This window comes from Coenobita brevimanus, chromosome 29, assembly GCF_032717465.1.
Source record: "Coenobita brevimanus isolate Jiangsu-jjx chromosome 29, ASM3271746v2, whole genome shotgun sequence".
Taxonomy (NCBI): Eukaryota; Metazoa; Arthropoda; class Malacostraca; order Decapoda; family Coenobitidae; genus Coenobita; species Coenobita brevimanus.
This window is the reverse complement of record NC_136982.1, coordinates 2232228-2253543: the sequence shown is the minus strand read 5'-3', so window position 1 is coordinate 2253543 and position 21316 is coordinate 2232228. Positions and strand designations below refer to the sequence as shown.

General features: G+C 39.8%; 1 protein-coding gene, 1 long non-coding RNA gene and 1 other non-coding gene across 5 annotated transcripts in view; 1 reads left to right on the top strand and 2 right to left on the bottom strand.

Annotated features, from left to right (window-relative positions):
* The window catches only part of BBS4 (Bardet-Biedl syndrome 4), a 54196-nt gene extending 42279 nt beyond the window's left edge, over positions 1–11917 (top strand). For 2 of the 3 annotated variants that reach the window (XM_080268676.1, XM_080268675.1), the window contains exons 12-13: positions 3557–3664; positions 5976–6396. In XM_080268676.1, the coding sequence (XP_080124802.1) occupies positions 3557–3664; positions 5976–6254 (387 nt within the window). In that variant the 3' untranslated portion in view covers positions 6255–6396. Of the gene's footprint in view, positions 1–3556; positions 3665–5975; positions 6397–11877 lie in introns of those variants that run through there. The other variant, XM_080268677.1, reaches the window with a different exon arrangement.
* Positions 8262–20904, bottom strand: LOC145394926 (uncharacterized). Its single transcript, XR_013896517.1, has 3 exons — positions 20878–20904; positions 14511–14635; positions 8262–8319 (listed from the first exon to the last, which is right to left on the bottom strand). It is a non-coding gene; the product is annotated as an uncharacterized LOC145394926 (long non-coding RNA).
* On the bottom strand, positions 20363–20481 carry LOC145395111 (5S ribosomal RNA). The gene has a single exon (XR_013896542.1). It is a non-coding gene; the product is annotated as a 5S ribosomal RNA (ribosomal RNA).
* Positions 20905–21316: the final 412 nt, after the last annotated feature.

Below are 21316 nucleotides of genomic sequence, written 5' to 3'. Positions count from 1 at the left end.
GTGTGTTCAGGCATCTCAGAATGAACAGGCTCTGACATATAATTTTATTTATATATATATATATATATATATATATATATATATATATATATATGTATGTATTTATTGCCAGACGCCTTAATCCCTTATACGGGGTGGCCACAAACAAATCACCTCCACGTCACCCTGTCCCCCGCCATTTCACTGCCCTGCTCCCAATTCGCACCCCCTTCTCTCATATACCTCTCCACCCCATCCCTCCATCTCATCCTTGGCCTTCCCCTCCCTCTCTCCCCCTCCACCTCACTCACATACACCCTCCTTGTCAGTCTCTCACTTTCCATCCTCTCCACATGGCCAAACCACCTCAGTGTGTTTCCCTTAAAGTTTCCTGTCACATCCACATCCACACCACAACACTCCTTCACATCCTCATTTGTCAGTCTGTCTCTCCATTTGACTCCACAGGCTCCTCTCAGATAACTCATTTCCACTGCTTCACTCTTGACTTGTGTCCCTCCAATAACGTCCAAGCTTCACTTCCATACATCAGAGTTGGTATCACAGTACTGTCATGTAATAACTTTTTCACTTCCATCCTCAATTCCCTGTTTCTTATCACTGCCTTCAAGGAACCAGCAACCTTTCTTCCTTGTTGTACCGTTTCAAGCACTTCACCCTCCAAACTTCCATCCTTACTCATCACGCTACCCGAGTACTGAAACGTATTCACATCTTCCATTTCCTCATCATCCAACCTCACTGTACATTCACTGACTTCACCTCTCTCAAAGACCATAACTTTACTCTTCCCTACTTTCACCTTTAAATTCCGTTTCTTACACACTCTCCCAAACTCATCCACCAAGCCTTGCAGCTCCCCTTCTTCTTCACTTAAAATATATATATATATATATATATATATATATATATATATATATATACACAGTAAAACCTCTACAACTCGGCATAATACACGTGTAAGCCTTGCAGAGTTAGCCTATTTGCCGAGTTGTAGGGATGAACTTGAAGTTCCCCCCCAGCACACACCCAAAAAAAAAAAAAAAAAAGGAAAAATGGAAAAAAAAAAAATGGACAAAAATTAAAAGTTTTTAAAATAAACAGTAAAAGCTGACTTACCATGATTCCATGCAGTTGTAGGATGTATTCCAGGCATGGAGGAGGACTTTTGGTAGTTTTTGGAGGTGTTAGAGGGGCTCAAGATCAGTTTTGGGCACACCTTTATTGTACTGTACTAGTCACTGAACATCATGTAAAGCACAATTAACACTATAAAGGCCATTACTGTAATGTATTTATCACTTGTACTATACTGGAGAACTAAACATTAAACACTTAAACATTACTGTTCAACTCGGCATCTTACCGAGTTAGGGGGATTTTTGCCGACTCTCTTCCTCTCACGTGTGCATTTTTGGGAAATTTTGAATTTTGATTTTTTAAATGAATATTCTGAAGCCTTCCCAAGTTGTAGAGGTTTCCGACTTAAAGGATGCCGAATTGTAGAGGTTTTACTGTATATATATATATATATATATATTTTTTTTAAGAAACAGTCTTACAGACTTCTAGTCAGTGGTTCCTTCTTCCTTGCATTAAAAAAAAAAAAAAAAAAAAAAATCTAGAACATATGAGGATTCTTTTCTGAGGACATTACATGTCCTTTGAAATTGCATTACAGTATTTGGTATGACAGTCTTCTGGGAAATAAGATTCAGTTTCCATTGCTTCTCAGAACATACAATTTTTCACCGCAGATGCCATTTTGGGGTAGCATCTGTAATAGAAAAGGTATGAGTACGCTATCTAGTGTGCGTATGTGCTTTAAATGGAATTCCTATCCCACACCATCGCTATCTTTTTAAGTATCTTCACAACGCATAGGCAGTATGTGGCCACTGTTCTTCGTTCCCAGCTTTGAGGGATACATGCTGTAAGCATAGACAGAAATCTGAAATGTGTGTTATTAAGATTTAGTGTATGAATCTCATCTTGGACTTTGATCTCATGTATTTGTGACTGAGTTCCCTACCTGAGAATGATTGTAGTATAACTAGCCAGTACTTTCTTAAAGTCTAGGATGTGTGCAGGTAGATGCTGCTTTAAGTGATGCAGGTGAATGTAGGGAAGAGTAAAGTGATGGTCTTTGAGAGAGGTGAAGTCAGTGAATGTACAGCGAGGTCGGATGGTGAGGAATTAGAAAATGTGAGTACGTTTAAGTACTTGGGTAGTATGATGAGTGGGGATGGAGGTTTGGAGGGTGAAGTGCTTGAAAGAGTACAGCAGGGAAGAAAGGTTGCTGGTTCTTTGAAAGTAGTGATAAGAAACAGGGAAGTGAGAATGGAAGGGAAAAAGTTACTACATGACAGTATTGTGATACCAACTCTAATGTACGGAAGTGAAGCTTGGACGTTGTTGGAAGGACACAAGTCAAGAGTGAGAGCAGTGGAAATGAGTTATTTAAGAGGAGCCTGTGGAGTCACGTGGAGAGACAGGCTGACGAGTGAGGATATAAAGGAGCGTTGTGGTGTGGATGTGGATGTGATAGGAAGCGTTATGAGGAACACACTGAGGTGGTTTGGCCATGTGGAGAGGATGGAGGGTGAAAGACTGACGAAGAGAGTGTATGTGAGTGAGGTGGAGGGGGGAAGAGGGAGGGGGAGGCCGAGGATGAGATGGAGGGATGGGGTGGAGAGGTATATGAGAGAGGGGGGTGTGAATTGGGAGCAGGGCAGTGAAATGGTGGGGGACAGGGCGACTTGGAGGCGATTTGTTTGTGGCCACCCCAAACGGGATTGAGGCGTCTGGCAATAGATAGATAGATAGTATTGAGATATGCATCTGATTCATGATTCAGGGTTAAAAACACAAAAACATTAATTTCTGGCTTTAGAACAATTTTAGAGACTTATGAACCATGCTAATTAAAGAATTTACATTAATTCATTAAGTTTAATTATGAACTTACACAACATTACACAAGGATTAGTTATAGTCACCAAATCTGATGCAGTGTCTTTCATGGTGGTATAGTAAGTCCTTGTTAGTTTTTTTTTTTTTTTTTTTTTCCCCACAAGTAATAGCAGAAAAACTGCCAGTCAGAATTCCATCACTACTTGTAAAGCCATTTTTTTTCAGTTTTCCCCGTTACAGTATGAATACATGGAAAAAAATTGTGATATGCTGGAACCTATCTCTGAATTATAACAAGAACCTCCAGTAACCTTTATCCAGTTGTATCTTATATTACTTTAATTGGTATTAATCTCATCAGTCCAGTGTGATACTTTTATTTTTTGTTCATACATCAGTCAGACAGTTTAGCTCAGCCTTGGGAGAGAAGTACAGGTTGTGAAGAGGTTAATGGAGAATAGAGACTCTCTTACCTCATCCATGTAAAATGATCTCATCAAAGCTTAGCAAAATTGTCTAAAAGCAGCAAAAATGAACTGTGATTGATGTACCTGGAGTGAAGAGTTGTTTTTTGTGATGGATATGGGTAGGCCATAAAAGTTCCTTCAGTAGTAGCTACAGCTCAGTGATATAATCTTTACAGGTGATAGAAAATGGGGCCAAACTTGCAACACTGCTGGGTGTAGACGGGTCAGTGTTTCGCAAGAAGTCTAGTCGTAGCAGACTACGGCCTCAGGATGATGCATTACAGGTAACACTTATATGTTTTTTCACCAGGATGGAAGGACTAGAGCTGGGATGAGTAGTGTAGGATTGTTGGAATGAAATGTGCATTCATGAGTTATAGTTTCCACTCTGTTTCTAATCCTACCCATCAGAAGGGAAGTCATGGCCAGGGTTTCACACTAAATGAACACTGTTTTCCAGTGGGTTTTGGTTTGAAACTTTGCTATACTGCACAAAGAAGAGTATGCAGTGACACTTCTAATTACATGTCCGCAGCTAAGCAGGGGATTAGATTTAGGTGACCTGCTACTCCTGTCTACCAGGGGGTGCTGGCATGCTTCAGGACTGGAATGTGAGGGTAAGAGAGGTTTAGGATCCACTGTGAGAGACTGACACAGATCCTCTAACCTTCCACACACCCTTTCCAATAGAGGGCAGTTGATGGTTTAACCATAAGACCTGGATAATAGGTGTGGGGCAGCAGAGATAACTTGAAAGGCTGTAAGTAGAAGCAGACCCCAGCTTCATTGATGGAACTTCTTCACTCAGTAGGTTCCCAGTCACACTTTGTTGGAGTACTTTTTGTGACAAGACAACATTGGTTTGGAAAGATACTCAGAAGTTTTCTTATTTCAACATCAGAGAAGTGAAAGTACTAGCCATTTAGACTCATGAATGCATAAAGGCCTGCAAAAGTTTAATAGAACAGCTTGCCAGGCTGTTTGACAAGTTTAATTGAAAACTTGTCAAGATTGGACTTGGGCTTAAGTAAATGGAATTGATTTCTGTTTATGATGTTTCCTTAACTCATAAAAACTACCAAACATTTAATAAAATAAACTTAAGTGAGGAATCACATCAATATTACAAATAAAATTATAAATGTCAATAGTTTGCTGATGTGGAGTATTGTTGTTTGGAAGAATATTTAATATCTTTTGTAAATTTGAGCCTTATGGCCCTGGTGTCCAAGTTTTTGTCCAAATGAAGAACAGTATTTGCTCTTTACAAAGAGGACATGGGGGAAAGGGCAATGGTGGTAACAGAAATCTAAGTAAGACTTTGGTCACTGCTTGAGACTAAGGTATCAGTATACAGAAGCATGGCAAGGCATACTCCTACCACTTTAAAGGAGGGAAGAGGAGTGGAAATGAAGGAAAGACAAAGAAGAGAAAAGGAAAGAGCTGGCAATTACTCTGAGAAACAGGAAATTAAAGTTTGAGCTGAACATTCAAGGTATGTAAGGTCCCAAGGAGCTACAAAAGTGGAATGCTAAGAGAAGCAGTAAAACAGACATCATTTGACCTGTCTTTGGCACAGAATGATAAATAAAATACTCATATCTTGCTCATTGACTGTATTGCTGTTTATTGCAGATGGGGAGGAGTGAGAGGTGGGTCTGATCATAAGGGTTCCTAGTGCCTGGCCAGTGGGCTTTGACACTGATGTGATTTTCTTTTCTGCCAAAATGATTGGATAGCAGGAGACTCTATTATTGTTCCAGTAAGGAATACTCAGGGAATCAGGCACTAAATCCTGAGAGGCCAGTGAGTAGGTAGAGTATAGGATACACAATAGATGTGTAGTGTAAATGATCATCTGTGTCATTTGTGTTGGCTTTTCCCAAACCACATTACACTTTGCATATTTTGAACCTTAGGAGTGTAATACTGTATAGTAGTAGTAGTGAGACCTGGCCAGTAAGGAAGAGGATATTTGTAGGTTCAGATGTGCAGAAATGTAGTGCACCTTTGAATAAGGGCCCTGGAGGGGCTAGGATTGCTACTAAAGAGTTGAGAGGAAGTATAGGGCATGAGCATATTGGTGTTGTGATGAGGAGGGGTAGATTGAGATGGTTTGGCATGTTGAGAGGAAAGGAGGATGGCCATTGGGTGTGGAAGGTGAGAACTGTGTACCTCAGGGGTAGGAGTGCGAGAGGCAGACCAAAAGACGTGGGACAAAGTCATAGAGTGTGACCTCAGGGATAAGAGGCTGAATAGGGAGGCTGCCAGAAATTGAGCATTGCGGAGAGCCACCATTAGATGACCAAAGCCAACACATGCAAGTCTGTTGGGATCTTTATAAACTATACAGTATAAATTATTTTAATAGTAAGCTTGTTGTGGTTTTATAAACAGTACAATATAAATTATTTTAAAAGTATTTTGTTAGACTTTGCAAGTGAGGAAAGTTAAGATTTTAGTCATGATTAGCAAAATAATACTGAAACATTAGTAAGTCACCAGATGTGTTTATAAGTGCACCCTGAAAATCCAAATTTAAAGTAAAATTAAACTAATGTTAAAAAGAGCAATTTATGTGTGTATTTGTTTCAGCAAGAAGAGTCCCAGATCAATCTAGCACCTCCTGAGCAAGAGCCTGAAACTCCCTCAGCAAAGGACACTTATTCTAGAGAGGAAACCACTTCAGGAGAAATTACTAATTCTGAGCCAGCCAATCCTGATGGTGCTTCTGTGAAAGATGAAGGCACAGAAGAGGGGAAAGGAGAACTTCTTGCCTCAGCCCACCTAGAGTTTCAAGAAGAAATTCCTGTGAAACAAGAAGAGGAAGTGCAAGGCAAAAAGGAGGAAAATTCAGATGATATCTTTGACTAAAGGTAAAATGTGAACATTTATCCAAGTATTATGAGAAAAAACTGATGTAACCATCCATCAGCCCGTCCATCCATCATTCAGTTCTCAGTCGCACCATCAGGACTGTGGGGGCTTGAGTCTAGACAGTTCAGTCTCGACATTTATTGAGTTACTAATCACTCACTCCTGAGCAATATCATATCCTAACAAACTGTAATAGGGGTACAATGTACATTTTCAGTTTGGATATTGCCAATTGTTTCTCTTCCATCTCTGATCCATGTCCCAAAATAGATAAGAGAGCTTGTTTTACATCTTTCCACCTCATATCTCAGTGGAAAGACAGAATGTTAATGATCCAGAGAAAGTATCATAAGATTTGCCTAAAACATTAGGTGGCAGTATTGTAACACTATAACAATTTAAAGGGGAAGTAGGACTTGACAAGGTGGAAGAAAATATGTTACATGACACACAACAGCTGGGCCTCCTTGTCCCACATTAAAAACTAGGTGAGGATATTGATGATGAAACGGAAGAAATTCATGTTTTGTACGGCATTTCATCTGGATCATTCTGTTTTCCATTTTTTACTTGAAGTTTGTAGACCAGTCAGTGTGGGGGACTTGAATCAGAGGGAATAGAAACCCCAGCTGTAACTTAGAATGATAATACTTCTTTCACCTCAGATAAGGAGTGGAGTTGCCACATTTCACTTGAACATGGAATATATACTTAATGGAATGCGATGTCTGAAGTACATATATACTGTATAATTGGAGATGATACTGTTCATTATGTGAAGAAGATAGTCCATGTACTGTATTATATGCAAGAGGTATTGAATGGCCTAATAACTTACAGATTACACTCCTTGGATGTAATATTGTACTTACTTTACTCATCATCCTGTGAATGTAGGAGCCCAGGGCTAAGCAGATTGGCCCTGACATATAAGATGAGAGTGACCAGCCTCATTCATTCCTGAGTGGCATTACATGAGTAATAAACCCCAACCACCCCTTGGATATAAACCTTCACTGACTCAATCCAATTGGAGCACCTTAATTACCCACTAAACCACCAGGTGTCATAATTTGGTTATATGGTTACCACCCAGGATGGTAAATGGTTTCCTGGTGCACAGGAAACCATTTGGCTTGTCACTCAGTGTAGAGTCACCCACAGGCGGAAGGAAGAGGAAAGAAAGACAGAAGAGAATGGAAGGAAAGAAGGATAGAAGAGAGGAAAGGGCAGACACTTGAGAGCAGCACCACATTGAGTGAGTGGATGGCGAGTGCCCCCACATATTATACTGTATATGCTTATGTAGTAGGACAGTCATGTTCAGAGGTGTAGATGGCGAGTGCCCCCACATATTATACTGTATATTCTTATGTAGTAGGACAGTCATGTTCAGAGGTGTAATTTCCCTCTATAGGTTGACAGTGATGAACATACATTAAGGGCAGTGAGGAGGAATTAATGGAGATCTGGTATCAGTGAGGGTATCATGCATGAAAGTTAGCATGAACCCCAGAAATCAGGACAGAATGTATAACTTATAGGAAAACAGGACATCATAAGCAATTTGTAAAATCTTTCTCATTTTGACCCTTCTGACATTACATTCAAGCACCCTGTCCACATTGTTTATGTAGAATAGCTACCTTTCATTGTACATATACGTACAGTAGCTATATGAAACACTTAGAAAGTTTAGGAACATTTACAAAAGAAACATTTACTCACCTGTGAGTAATTTGACCATCCTGTGAATCAGTTGTTCATGTAAGCAATACTGTCTCACAGTCGTTGATGGACATATAATGATTTTTGTTGCCAACAATACTTACCATAATACCATAATGCCTTACATACAGTAGATTTTCAAATTTTGCTTTATTTACAGTAGATTTTCAAATTTTGCATGATTTAATTAGGACAACTTGATTGACAAGAGCACATCAAGTATCTATCAGGTCACAAGTTTCTACTACAAACTCACATTTTTCAGTGGGTTGAGGCTAGAGTTTAGGATTTGAAACACATCTGGGGCTTCTTGGTTTTTGTCTGCAAACACAGTCTGCAATGTAGAACCAAAAAATTACAGCTGCCAATTAAAATACCATATAAACATGGGTCATAGTAAAAGATCATCTGACGAAAAGATCATAGCCATTCTTGGTGCTGAACTGGCTTTATACAGTAAACCCTGGAGGTACAATGGCTCTTTTTGTGACCATTCAGATTACAGTACATGATAAAAATTAAGAATGATTCACTACATCCTTATGGTACAGGGTATTCATATTTGTCAAAATTTCGCCATTCAAAATTACTGATGTAAAGATAGAAATGTAACATGAGCTGCATCATTAATGGCGTGTATTGCATCAGCTGTTCACTTTGTCAAGGAAGTGGTCTCGCATGGGTGAAGGATACAAGCAGTGGCGCTCTAGCCCCACCAGAACACATGAATAGCAGTGCTGTATATCACACATCATATACAGAAACAATGATTATGAGCAAAATAAAGACATTGAATGAATGGTTGTGTAGGTCCCAGCTGTGTGCAGTCTGTGTATCCTTTTAGTTAGGAACTAAGGTGCTTCAAACCCAAGCTAGCCCATGGTGAAACAACACATGAATAGCAGTTATATATCACACATTGCGTTATAATGGGCACTATAATATTAAAAATGAATGTAATAAAGACATTGAGTGAACAGTTGTGCAGATACCAGCTACTATTTTGTGTATTCTGTCCATTCGTCCATTGATGACTAAATGTATTTATGTCATCAGACATGAACCAGAACTAACGATCCTAACCCAGTGGATAACAACTTTTTAAAGAGGGCATGAATTAAAAAAAAAAAAAAAAAAAAAAAAAATGAATTACCTAGCTTAAGTTTCACTGAACATAACTTTGCTTGGTGACAAGAGCCAAAATAAAGGAAGACAATGCATGATAACTGAAAATTACGAGAAGCAAAGTTACGACAACAAGAATTGGTGATTGGACACTGACAAAAGCGGCAGGTGAGAGGTGCCTGTATGCTCCAGCTGATTGATCCACTTCATCTTTAATATTTTATAGTTTTTAACACTGCCCTACCATGACTTTTTGATTGTGTTGTTATTAACCCCTCCGTGGCCGCCGGCATCGAATGACATTTAGTCAATCAGTGGTCGCAGTGTTGTTTGAGCACGGCCTATAAAAAAATGCAAAAATTTTTGGGAAGTGAACAAACGTTCTGAACGTCTTCACACTGACCTACACTACACTCCCATACACCTCATCAAGCAGTTCAAAGCCTGCTGCTGTGATGAGTGGATTTTCTATTTTTCCGCCCCTAGCCATGCCTAAACAAGCACAACTACACCCATTATCTCGACCCAGGCAGAAAATATCATCTTTGTCCTCTCTCGCAAAACACACACAACTACCTACTTACAATTATGAAGTCATACAGACACGTACAAAAAAGACATGATAATAAGTGAAAAATACATTTTTGTCTTGGTATCTTTATCTATTTGCTCAGGTTTGTTGTAATGGTTTGGATCATTTGATGCAGTGCAACTCGTAGAAAACTGTGAAAACTTTCGGGAAGTGAATGAAAATCTGGGACATGAGACTGACCTTGACTTCACCCCCCCACATATCATCTGTCAGTTCACCACCTCCTGTCATGACGAGTGGATGTACGATTTTTTCATTTGTGGCCATGCCTAAAAACACATAGTTACACCCATTATCTCGACCCAGACAGAAAATACAATCTTTTTCCTCCTTTGCAAAACACATACAACCACCCTGATTATGAGACAGCAATATATATTGCAAAAATAACAGGGTAAAATGATAAAGATGAACGTAAAATGGTAGAGAAAGATGAACATGTTATTACGGAAAAAATCCGTTTCCCCCTGTCTGTAAACTTATTTATTTCTGCTTTGTATCTGTATTCGTAATAATTAGACTTCTGAAACTGCATTATGATTCTATTTTTGGCCATACTTGTGGTGTGGGAGCTCGAAGTTGCAACTCAACCTCCACATTGCTAATTGGATCTGACCCTCCACTTTATTCTCCTGTGGCAGAGTCTAACCTTGAAGGACATACAGTTTTCTCATTTAGGACCGAAAATTCAACTCTTTCGCTCCCCTTTCCAAGCATGGGCACAACGATAACATAAAAAATAACTAAACTACCATAAACATATTTTATATCAAAAAAGTGAAAAAGTATTCATAATTTTTTTTTTTTTCCAACCATTCCTAACAGATTATGTACTGAAATCATTCGATATCATCATATCTCATATATGCACAACATTTCAGCACCATTCGTATAGTTTTGGGAGGTAAAAAAAAAAAATAAATAACATCTGCTCAGTTGCATTGCGGCAGCACCCCTGGGCAGCGGATATCGGTTGCTGATATTTCTGCAACTTCCGCACTCCATTGCAAGCAATAAAATGCGTCTAGGAAGCTGGGATTTGCACTATTAGGTGCATCTGAACTTTCTCTTCAATATGGCAAGAAAAAAAAAATCAATTCGAAACTTCAAAAAATGGCCCCGGCGTCGGCCTGGCGTGCACAGAAAATTCCGGGCCTTCGGCCACGGAGGGGTTAAGAATCCAGTGGCAAGCAGTTATTCATTTGGGTGTATCAGATAGAATCAGGATGCCAGGGGCTTGAATGATGAGTAAATGGAAGTGTGGGCCATTGGATTGGGCAACTTAGGTTGTCTGGACATTGCTACTCCTCACCCCGCCCTAGGGTGGGAAAGGAGGTCTGGATAATGATGATGATGAAAAGGAGGTAGTGGAAATTATTAGCTAGAATTTGTTCAGATTGTTTTCATGTTCAAAGGAAGGAGTAAGAGAATATTAAATAAGAAAAAAAAAGCCATTATTTTATTTATTTGTGTTGTCACTGATCACCCTTGGCACCAACCTATTTTTGTCCATAAGGAGTCTGTTTAAATTTGTGAGGTTTTTACACTACCAAAGATGCCTAAATTTTATAATCTACTGTAGTAGGGTAGTAGAGTAGAGCACCAGATATGTGTTACCCCGAAAACTATTCAATGTAAAAGTTGTGGAAAAGTAATAAGTAGTCCTTAACCCTCTTGTGACCAAAAGACATAAATGCGATAGAGCACTCAGTGCACACACCCTCATTGCTCATGGACCTTATACAGTCCCCCCCCACACACACACACATGCCAAAAGTTTATACGTAAACAGTATTTATTCTTTTGCCTGCAGTTTTGCTTCTACCCCAATATTTCTTTTTCCCCAGTGCTCCTCGATAGTTGTATTTCCTTTATGTGATGTAAACAATACCAGCTGAGGCATGAATAGTTATTTCACTAAACCTTTTCTTGACACATTTTGAGATAGAAATATACTTGTTTCATGATACTGTGCTAAGAAAAGTTATTGATAATTTCCTTCTCTACCTCCTGGTAAAAAAATGGTTGCTGTAGCTCAGTTAGGAATGATTGTGTTATAGAACATTTACCCTAATTCAGGCAGTGGGAGTTGCTTCTCACCATGATGAAAATAATTAATAAACTATTTATTCTGCTGCCTGTGTTTTTGCTTCTACCTCCAAACTTCTTCCCCAGTACTCCTGATTAGTTGTACTTCCTGTTGGTGGTGTAAGCAAGGCTAGCTGAGACAAAATGAATAGTTTTTTCACTAAACCTCTTCTTCATTTCACTCACTGAGATAAAAGTACAGGTATACTTTTTTCCATGGTAATGTACTGAGAGATAGTTGTTGATAATTTCCTTCCCTGCATATTGATTAAAAAAATGGTCACTCAAGCTCAGTCTGGAACAATTTTATGAAAGAAAATGTTACCGTAACTCATGCTGCGGGAGCTGCTTGTTGCAGCGATGAAAAAAGTTTATACTGGTAAACTATTTATTCTGTCACCAATATTTTTTGCTTCTACCTCCATACTTCTTTTACCCCAGTATCCCTGAATAATTATACTTCCTGTTGGTGATGGAAACAAGACTGGCAAAACCATTTATAAAACAAGTATATTATTATTATTATTATTTAGGAAGGGAAGAGGTTGTGTAGATCAGATATTCATTCTTAGATCTTTAGTGGAAAAGTTTCTAGAGAAGGGAAAGAAGTTGTATGCGGCTTTCATGGATTTGGAGAAAGCATATGACGGTGGATAGACAAGGATTGTGGAAAGTGTTAAGAATATATGGAGTAGATGGGAAGTTGTTGAATGCTGTGAAGAGTATGTACGATGGTGCGAAGGCTGCAGTGCGTGTGGATGGTGAACTAAGTGAATTTTTCTCTTTGAAAGTTGGGTTGAAGCAGGGATGTGTCATGTCTCCATGGTTGTTCAATCTGTACATGGATGGGGTAATAAAAGAGGTACAAGGTAGGGTAGTGGATGTTGGAGTGGCCCTGGTGAGAGAGGATAGTGTTTGGAAACTCCCTGTACTGTTGTTTGCAGATGATACTGTGTTGTTGAGTAAAGACGAAGGGGAGCTGCAAGGCTTGGTGGATGAGTTTGGGAGAGTGTGTAAGAAACGGAATCTAAAGGTGAATGTAGGGAAGAGTAAAGTGATGGTCTTTGAGAGAGGTGAAGTCAATGAATGTACAGCGAGGTTGGATGGTGAGGAATTGGAAAATGTGAGTACGTTTAAGTACTTGGGTAGTGTGACGAGTAAGGATGGAGGTTTGGAGGGTGAAGTGCTTGAAAGGGTACAGCAGGGAAGAAAGGTTGCTGGTTCCTTGAAAGCAGTGATAAGAAACAGGGAAGTGAGCATGGAAGGGAAAAAGTTACTACATGACAGTATTGTGATACCAACTCTAACGTACGGAAGTGAAGCTTGGACGTTGTTGGAAGGACACAAGTCAAGAGTGAGAGCAGTGGAAATGAGTTATTTAAGAGGAGCCTGTGGAGTCACATGGAGAGACAGGGTAACGAATGAGGATATAAAGGAGAGTTGTGGTGTGGATGTGGATGTGATAGAAAACGTTATGAGGAACACACTGAGGTGGTTTGGCCATGTGGGGAGGATGGAGGGTGAAAGACAGACGAAGAGAGTTTATGTGAGTGAGGCGGAGGGGGGAAGAGGGAGTGGGAGGTCAAGGATGAGATGGAGGGATGGGGTGGAGAGGTATATGAGAGAGGGGGGTGTGAGTTGGGAGCAGGGCAGTGAGATGGCAGGGGACAGGGCGACTTGGAGGCGATTTGTTTGTGGACACCCCAAACGGGATTGAGGCGTCTGGCAATAGATAGATAAATAGATTATTATTATTATTATTATTATTATTATTATTATTATTTTTTTTTTTTTTTTTTTTTTTTTTTTACAACCTGCATCATTTGATAATGAGCAGTTGGATTTTGGTTGGACTCTATCTTCGTCAAATGGTAACGAGTGGTTGGAATTTGTTATGGAGGTGACCTCTCAACATTCGCCACCTTATTACTGAAAAAGTGCCAAATTAGGCAAAACAATGCATATATTGTTTAGGTTCTTGAGCTAGAAAGAAGAGTGTCTTATGTGTAGTTGGGTGTGGATGCCCGTACTTGTTAAGCTACAGTGGATCAGTCCACCCACACCATTAGAAAACTTATGAAAAAGCAATAAGTATTAAAGAACTTGGGTGGCTTTATCAATATTTGCCACCATGTAACTGAAAAAAGCCAGAAAGTTCCAAATCATGCACTAAAACTGAGTAACCTTTGAAACTATAGTAGTTATTAATGTTACAGTGGCTCTAAGCATATTGTTAGAATGTATGGATATGTAAGAAGAGTAACTGTACAGTACTTGAGTGTTTTGCCTCCAAATTTGCCACCATATTGCCAAAAAACAATAATAATACCAAACAGAAAAATATACTAGGTTACCTCAGATATTAATAAAAGTACACACACCACTGGAAGGTTTATGGAAAAATTATAGGGGTTACTTAAGTGGCATTTCCTAAAATTCACCACCATACTGCTGAAAATAACCCAGATCTCCAGAATGAACACTAAAGCTAGATTATTCCAGAAATTATTAATGCTACAACGGACCTATGCTTGTTATGAGAAAGTGAAAATAACATTTGCAAGCATGCTTCCTCAAACATTCCACACTTTCAAGTCTGGACACCAGCATCGTAATAATTGCTACCTCCACGTGGCAAAGAACAGTAGTGTTAGTACAGTACTTCAGCAGCAACCCTAGACTCAACTGTACATGAACTCAGTGGATTACAGGACACTAACACTGCAGCCCACCATCCTCTTTCAGGAAGTGAGGGGATGGGAAGTTGAGGAACGTCTTTTCATCCGGGCACGTCCTTTGTCCAGGTGCACTGATGCCAGTGAAGGAAGGCATCCCTTGCCAGCACCTGCAGCAAGAATGAATGAATGAATATATATATATATATAGATAGACAGATAGATAGATAGATAGATAGTAGATAGATAGATAGATATAGATAGATAGATAGATATAAATAAAGAGATTTAAAGGGTTAAACACATGATGATTACTGTAATTGGTGTTTACTGTAATTTTAGGCTCAGGTACCATATTAGAAGGGCCAGTGCCAAAATTCGAATTTAGACTGAGGCAGCACTGAACTGGAAATCAGCTGCTTTGTTACTTCTGCAAAAGCCTGTCCTCTAATCATGAGTGGTATTACCACAGGAAGGACATACCAAGGACAAAATGTGAAAAATGGAAAAATAATTCAATTTCAAATCATCAACTTCCTACGTGTCAAGTGGGGTTGGTGGAGGATTAGTGCCCCTTCCCGTAAAACAATTAACTCTAAGCCCTTGGCCACCCCATTTGGGATACATGGCGTCTGGCAATGAATGAATGAATGAACTTCCAGAATACTGTAACTTGTGAATTAGTGAAGGTACAGTATAGACTTTTTATTTCCTAAATCAGTATAGACTTTTTATTTCCTAAATGAAGTTAGGAATTTGATTTTATGTGTAATATGCAGTTTTAATCCCCTTATCCAAGGATGTATCTTCAATTACAGTATTATTGCTACCAATGGACAATGTTATTCAGCTTTGGGGAAATGTCTTGCAGTGGGGGGGGGGAGGTTACTGAGAGGTATATCTGGCCTATCTTGTTGAGATATCTAACTTTAATTGAGTACAGTCATCAGTAATTACTGTAACAAAATGACAAAAAAAATATAACTGAAGGGATGTAGTTAGAGTCATGATCTGATATTATTGTATCCATTTACTTAACCTCTGAAGGACTGAAACAGAATACTTGAGTAATAGAGACCAGTGGTACCAAGAATGAATGTCCACAACCTAATCAGTGCATAAATCAAGCTTCCAGTTTTGATAGACTTCCTGCACACTGAAATTCTGCTTAGAGATATCCACACAGTTTCTTGAAGTCTGAACAGTAAGTGACCGAGAACTTTCTGGGATAGTCTACAGACTGTGCAGATCATCTTTTCAGACTGTCAGGAGTGAAAGGATTGATCTTGCTTGTGGGTCTCTTGAGTGTGTGGAAGAGTTTTGTTATTTGAGAGCAACTATGTGCTGGAGGTGGGGCTGAAGCTAGTAGCTCTGTGGCAAGGGTAAGAAGTGGTTGGAGGAAGTTCAGAGAACTGTTACCTCTCCTGACACTGAGAGGGGTCTCTCTCTGTGTTAAAGGATCTTTGTATGTGATATATTAGGCATATAATGCTGTATGGTAGCAACAATTGGGCAATGAAGGAAGTGGATATTCATAGGCTCAAACATACAGAAATGACAATGATTAAATGGATGTCTAGTGTGTCCTTGAATGTGAGACCTGAGGGGCTTGGGAGGAAGGATGGGACTGAAGTGTATTGTGATGAAGAGGGGTAGACTGAGATGGTCTGGGCATGTTTAGAGGGTGGAAGATGACTATTGGGTGCTGAAGATGAGAAGTGTGAATGCCGAGGGCAGGGCTGTGAGAGGCAGACCGGAAAAAAAAAAAAAAAAAGGGACAAGGTCATAGAATGCTTCTGGGATAAAGGACTGAAAAGGGAGGGTGCCAGAGATCAAGTAACATAGAAAGCTGCCATTAAGTGAGCACTACTGACACATTCAAGCATGTTAGAGCCATTATTAACGATACAGTACAGCAAACAGCTGTAGGCGTATGCAACAAAGATGGTGTAAAACAAAAATTTAAGAATATTCTGGAATGGAAGAAAAGTGGTCATTATTGTGACCAGGTCTTTTGAACATGAAACGAAGTCTGCAGGCTGAAGTTGCCCGTCTACAGTCCACCATTCTCCTTAAAGACCCTACAGAATGTGACTGGACAGCCATTATTTTCAGCAGCTCTCTGAATGATCAGCTTAAATGACGTCATTTTTGTACAAACACCTCACATCACATCCCAGTACTGGCTGACTTCAGATTCATCTAAAAGTACACCTTGTCACCTGCTGTGATACGTGATTGGGTAATGAATGAAATGCGGCTTTAATTGTTGTATATGTTGTTAATTTGAGTTGCTGATGTTTTCTGGCTTAATCTTCATCTCTACACATGGATTTTACTCCAGAAGTAGCTACACTTAAAGGATTTAAATGAAGGAGTATTACATGTCCTTACAGGGGGCAGAGGGTCAGCAGAGATGGGTATGACAAGGTCAGCATGGATGCCGGTGGGATCTTTGTCAGAGAGTGGAGACGTACTCGGAGTTAAAGGGGGGGGAGGAGAGGGAAGCCGATATTTAGATAGATAGATAGAGACAGATACAGTCCTGCATTGCCTTCAGATAAGACAGCCCTGTAGGGTGATAATTATGCAGACAAGTCTGTGAGTGGGAACAGAGTAAAGTTAGAACAATTTGGGGAACGGGGAAGTAGAAGTAGATATCATCAGCACTGGTTGATATGGAGGAAAGGACCAAGAAGCTGGAGCTGGAACTAACTTCTATGGGAGCTAAAGCTAAGCCAAAGCTAACCCTAGACAGAGTGATGGGAAAGAAGGGTGGGAGAAGAAGGAGCAGCGGCAGGAAGGGATGAAATACAGTGAGAATGGATATGGTGCATGCCGTCTGCATTGCTGTGGTGTCTTATTGGTTAATTGTTTTTTAGCTGCTGGGGTTCCTCTGTGAAAGTCTGTGGCCTTGGAGTCATTAGTGGTTGTAGGTTGGGTTGGGTTTTGTGGGTTTGCTGGTGGTGGTTTCGTTGGGCTTTTGTAGACATGTACCATGTAACAACTGAAAACAAGATCGAGACAGCCACCCTTAACATGAGTGGGATAAGGAGTGGGGAAAGGATGGTGATGCTTATAACAGCGACAAGTCATGAAGGCAATGACCAGCGGGAGAAATACGGGAACCACCAAATGATGGATATGAGAGTCATTAAAGACACCCAGGTAGACGATAGATGAGGAGTGGTGGGGTTACCTCCAGTTGGACTAAGCTAAACACTACATTTTGTACCAAGGGGCATCATTTACACCGAGACGAAATAAGGGAAAGAGAGAGGAACGAGAAAAGGCTGCCTAAAGCTTAATGGTGTGCTGTTATTATTATTTTTTTGTCTGATACAGCATACGAGAGAGAAAGAGAGAGAGAGGGTGGGTGCTTTTGCCATCTCTCACCAACCCCATACCATTCAGCGATAAGGCGTGCGATGTTATTACAGTATATCCCAGGCTGTGGCAAGTGCCGCTATGCTTGTGCTTCAGCATTGTTCTAGTGCCATTTCTCTCTTCTGTGATATATCTAATGAATTCCTTTACATTTCATAGTATATACTGTATCTACTAGGTGCATATTACTCCATCTCTGTTTGCTGAAGAGGTGTGTGACAAGACATTTTTTTTTTTTTTTTTTTTTTTTTTTTTTTTTTTTAAGGCATGAATTTGTAATCAAAGACTGTTGCTAAGCAAGGTGTGTGGCAAGACCCACCATGCACGTTCTTTTGCTGAGATGCCTGCTGTTGAAGGAAGCATAAAATGGGAAAATATGAGTTGAGAAGAAATGAAAAATATTCTGCTACTTATATGAATTACCTGATGAAGCTGTCAAGAAAATTGTCACTATGGAAAAAAATTCAGCAAAGTACAGGTACACCTTTCATTAATCCCTGTAGTAGGCCTGTAAGTGCAATTACCTGGAAGTAGAGGAATCAATGTTTTTTAAAAATGTTTGCTATAATCAATATTGGAGGAAGTTACCGTAACTTTTTAATTTGGCTGACGTATCATTTTAGCTGCTGAGTTTTGGAAATCAGATATATTTGAGCTTTTAGGCTATGATCCTCATGGTAGTATGAATTTTGCATATTTGGCAAACATATGCTTTACTTTAAGCAGTAAAAATACATACCTTACCAGATCAGTTCTTCCCAATAATCTGTTATATTTTTCATTTTATTTCTGGAAGTAGGTGGTGGTGACCATCATCCACTCACCTGATGTAGTGCTACCTACTTCTTCCTTCACCTTTATCATTCTTTTTCTGTGTCTGTCCTCCTCTCTTCCTGTTTCTCCCATCTTTCCTGTAACTTTTTATCACTCTTCTTTCCTTTTCAGGTGGCTTTACATTGGATGACAAACCTAATGGTTTCCTGTAAGCCAGGAAACCATTTACAACAGTGGGTGGTAACCATATAACCAACCTATGTGTGTTTCCTACGTGTCAACAAGTGAATTGGCAAAGAGTGCTCCCCCCAGTAAAAGAATTAACTCAAAGACAAATGGCCACCCATTAGTCTACAGGACTGTAACTTCTGGTTATAGACAGGCAGATAGATAGAAGGACTTGTATAAAACAAATAAATAACTAAAGAGTAATGAAGCTGAGAGAGTGAGCAGGAGGGAGAGTGTGGTGTGTTGATGGATGTTTTCGCCATCACTCACCGACCCCATACAACATACTGATAAGGCAATGCGATGTCATCATCTTAATCTGTGGCAAAAGCTGCCTTGCCATATTTCTATACCACCCTGATACTGCCTCTTGCTCTGTATGTTGTATCTCATAAATCCATTTACATCTCATAGCACATACGGTACTCTAAATGATATATATTTGCTAAAATGAGTGCAGCTACACCCACAACTTTAGACTATAACCACTGGCAGTATAAAACTGTATTTGCTGAAGGAGGTGTGTGTTGAGACCCACCATCTTCTTTTCTGCATAAGTACTCTGTACACCTTTACAATAATAAATATTCGATCATTCGATAGATAGATTTCTGGGATGGTAAATAAACATTTCTCGTCATACTGTTTCCCCGTTGCTTTTAGCTATGTTCAGCTGTGACAATGTTTTTATTTTTAAGAGAATGAACACAGAAAGGAAAAAAAAAATGAAGGAAAAAATAATCCCTATGCCAGATTACAGGTGTCCCACTTGAACTGCTGTAGGTTGAAGTTTGGGGGGAAACTTCTTGGGAAGCAAGTTTGGGAGGAATAAAGGAATTTTGACAGTCAGAAGTTCTGCATTCTGGCAATGTAACAGTCCAGCCATGAGCGCTACCAGATGCCCATGTAGCAAGGGGGTAAGGCGTGGCCGGAGAGGTGGCACAACGGCTGCAAAAGTCTGAGCGTTTGCCACAAAAGTATTTACAGAGGGGGAAGCGACTGTCCTTACCCAACAGTATTTATTTACTTTATTGCTGTTTCTTTAGCGGGCAATCTTACCCAGTGGATTTGTGCTATCATATAGTGTATGCCTGTGTGCTTTTCTGTGTGCAAATATTTTTTTTTTTTAATGAATATTTTAAATTTCATATCTCACCTGACTGACATCACTCAGCCGGCCAATCACAGGGCGATGTTTAATTTTGAAATCGCCCTTCAACACCATGGCCACCACCAAGATGCCGTGTGCAGGCTTCTCGTTTAATTACTACGAAATTGGGAAAAATTTCTTTGAAATTGTGCAATATGACCTTGACAGTCCTGACCCCCATACTTGGGTTAGGTTAGCTTAGGTTGAGACAGCTTTGCATAGCTTGTCATTCATTCATTCATCATTCATTGCCAGACGCCATGTATCCCAAACGGGGTGGCCAAGGGCTTAGAGTTAATTGTTTTACAGGGAGGGGCACTAATCCTCCACCAACCCCACTTGACACGTAAGGAGAACGAGCCAACAGCATCTGGTGTTCCCAGGCGGTCACCCATCCAAGTACTAACCAGACCCAACGTTGCTTAACTTCGCTGATCGCACGGGAAGCGGTGTATTCAACGTGGTATGGCCGCTCTTGAATAGCTTGTCAGATGAGCCAAAAAGGACCATCAGTGTAAGTTGGGTTACTTTAGGTTAGCACAGGTTGCTTTTGTTTGGTTACGTTGGGTTGGGTTGGGTTAGGTTTGGTTAGGTCAGGTTAGGTTAGGTAGCAATCAAGAGCTCCCAGAGGGTTGGAGAATAACTAAGATTGTCATAGTCATATTATGGTTATTATCCATTTGCACAACAAGTGAGGTCTCAAAACACTCAAATGAACAACAAAAAACTATCTGGTGGAGCATATAAAACACCAAAATTAGGAAACGGTATTAATGTTTACCGTTAACTAAACCTAACCTAACCTAGCTTCACTGTATTTAATAATGTAACCTAACCTAAACCTCCAATTAGGAAATGGGAAATGAGATTCACCTTTGAGTACCGGTACGTCTGTTTGTCCATTATGACGGAAACAAACAAATCGTAGGTACGGCTTACGGAACGTGATGAAATAACAGGAGGGGAGGGGGATTTTCAACAGGGAAAGGATATTTAACACCTGAAAATAGTCAGAAAAATAAAGAAAACTAACTGGAGGAATATAAATTGAATTGGTAAGGCCTTTCTGCTGCTTAAAGTAAAGTTTACATTTACCGCATATTTAACTCAGGTGCATTAGAATATTAATATATTTGCATATTTTAACACATTTTTTTACGAGTTTATAAATATTCTGTTCACTAAACGCCATATCCGACCGTCGAATAATTGACCTCGGGGTCGAAAACAAACAAGCTTGGTAGACGGAAGAGTTGACAGAAGCATACACAGCGTATTTTGTAAAGCTATCCCTAAGTGTGTTTTAGTTAGG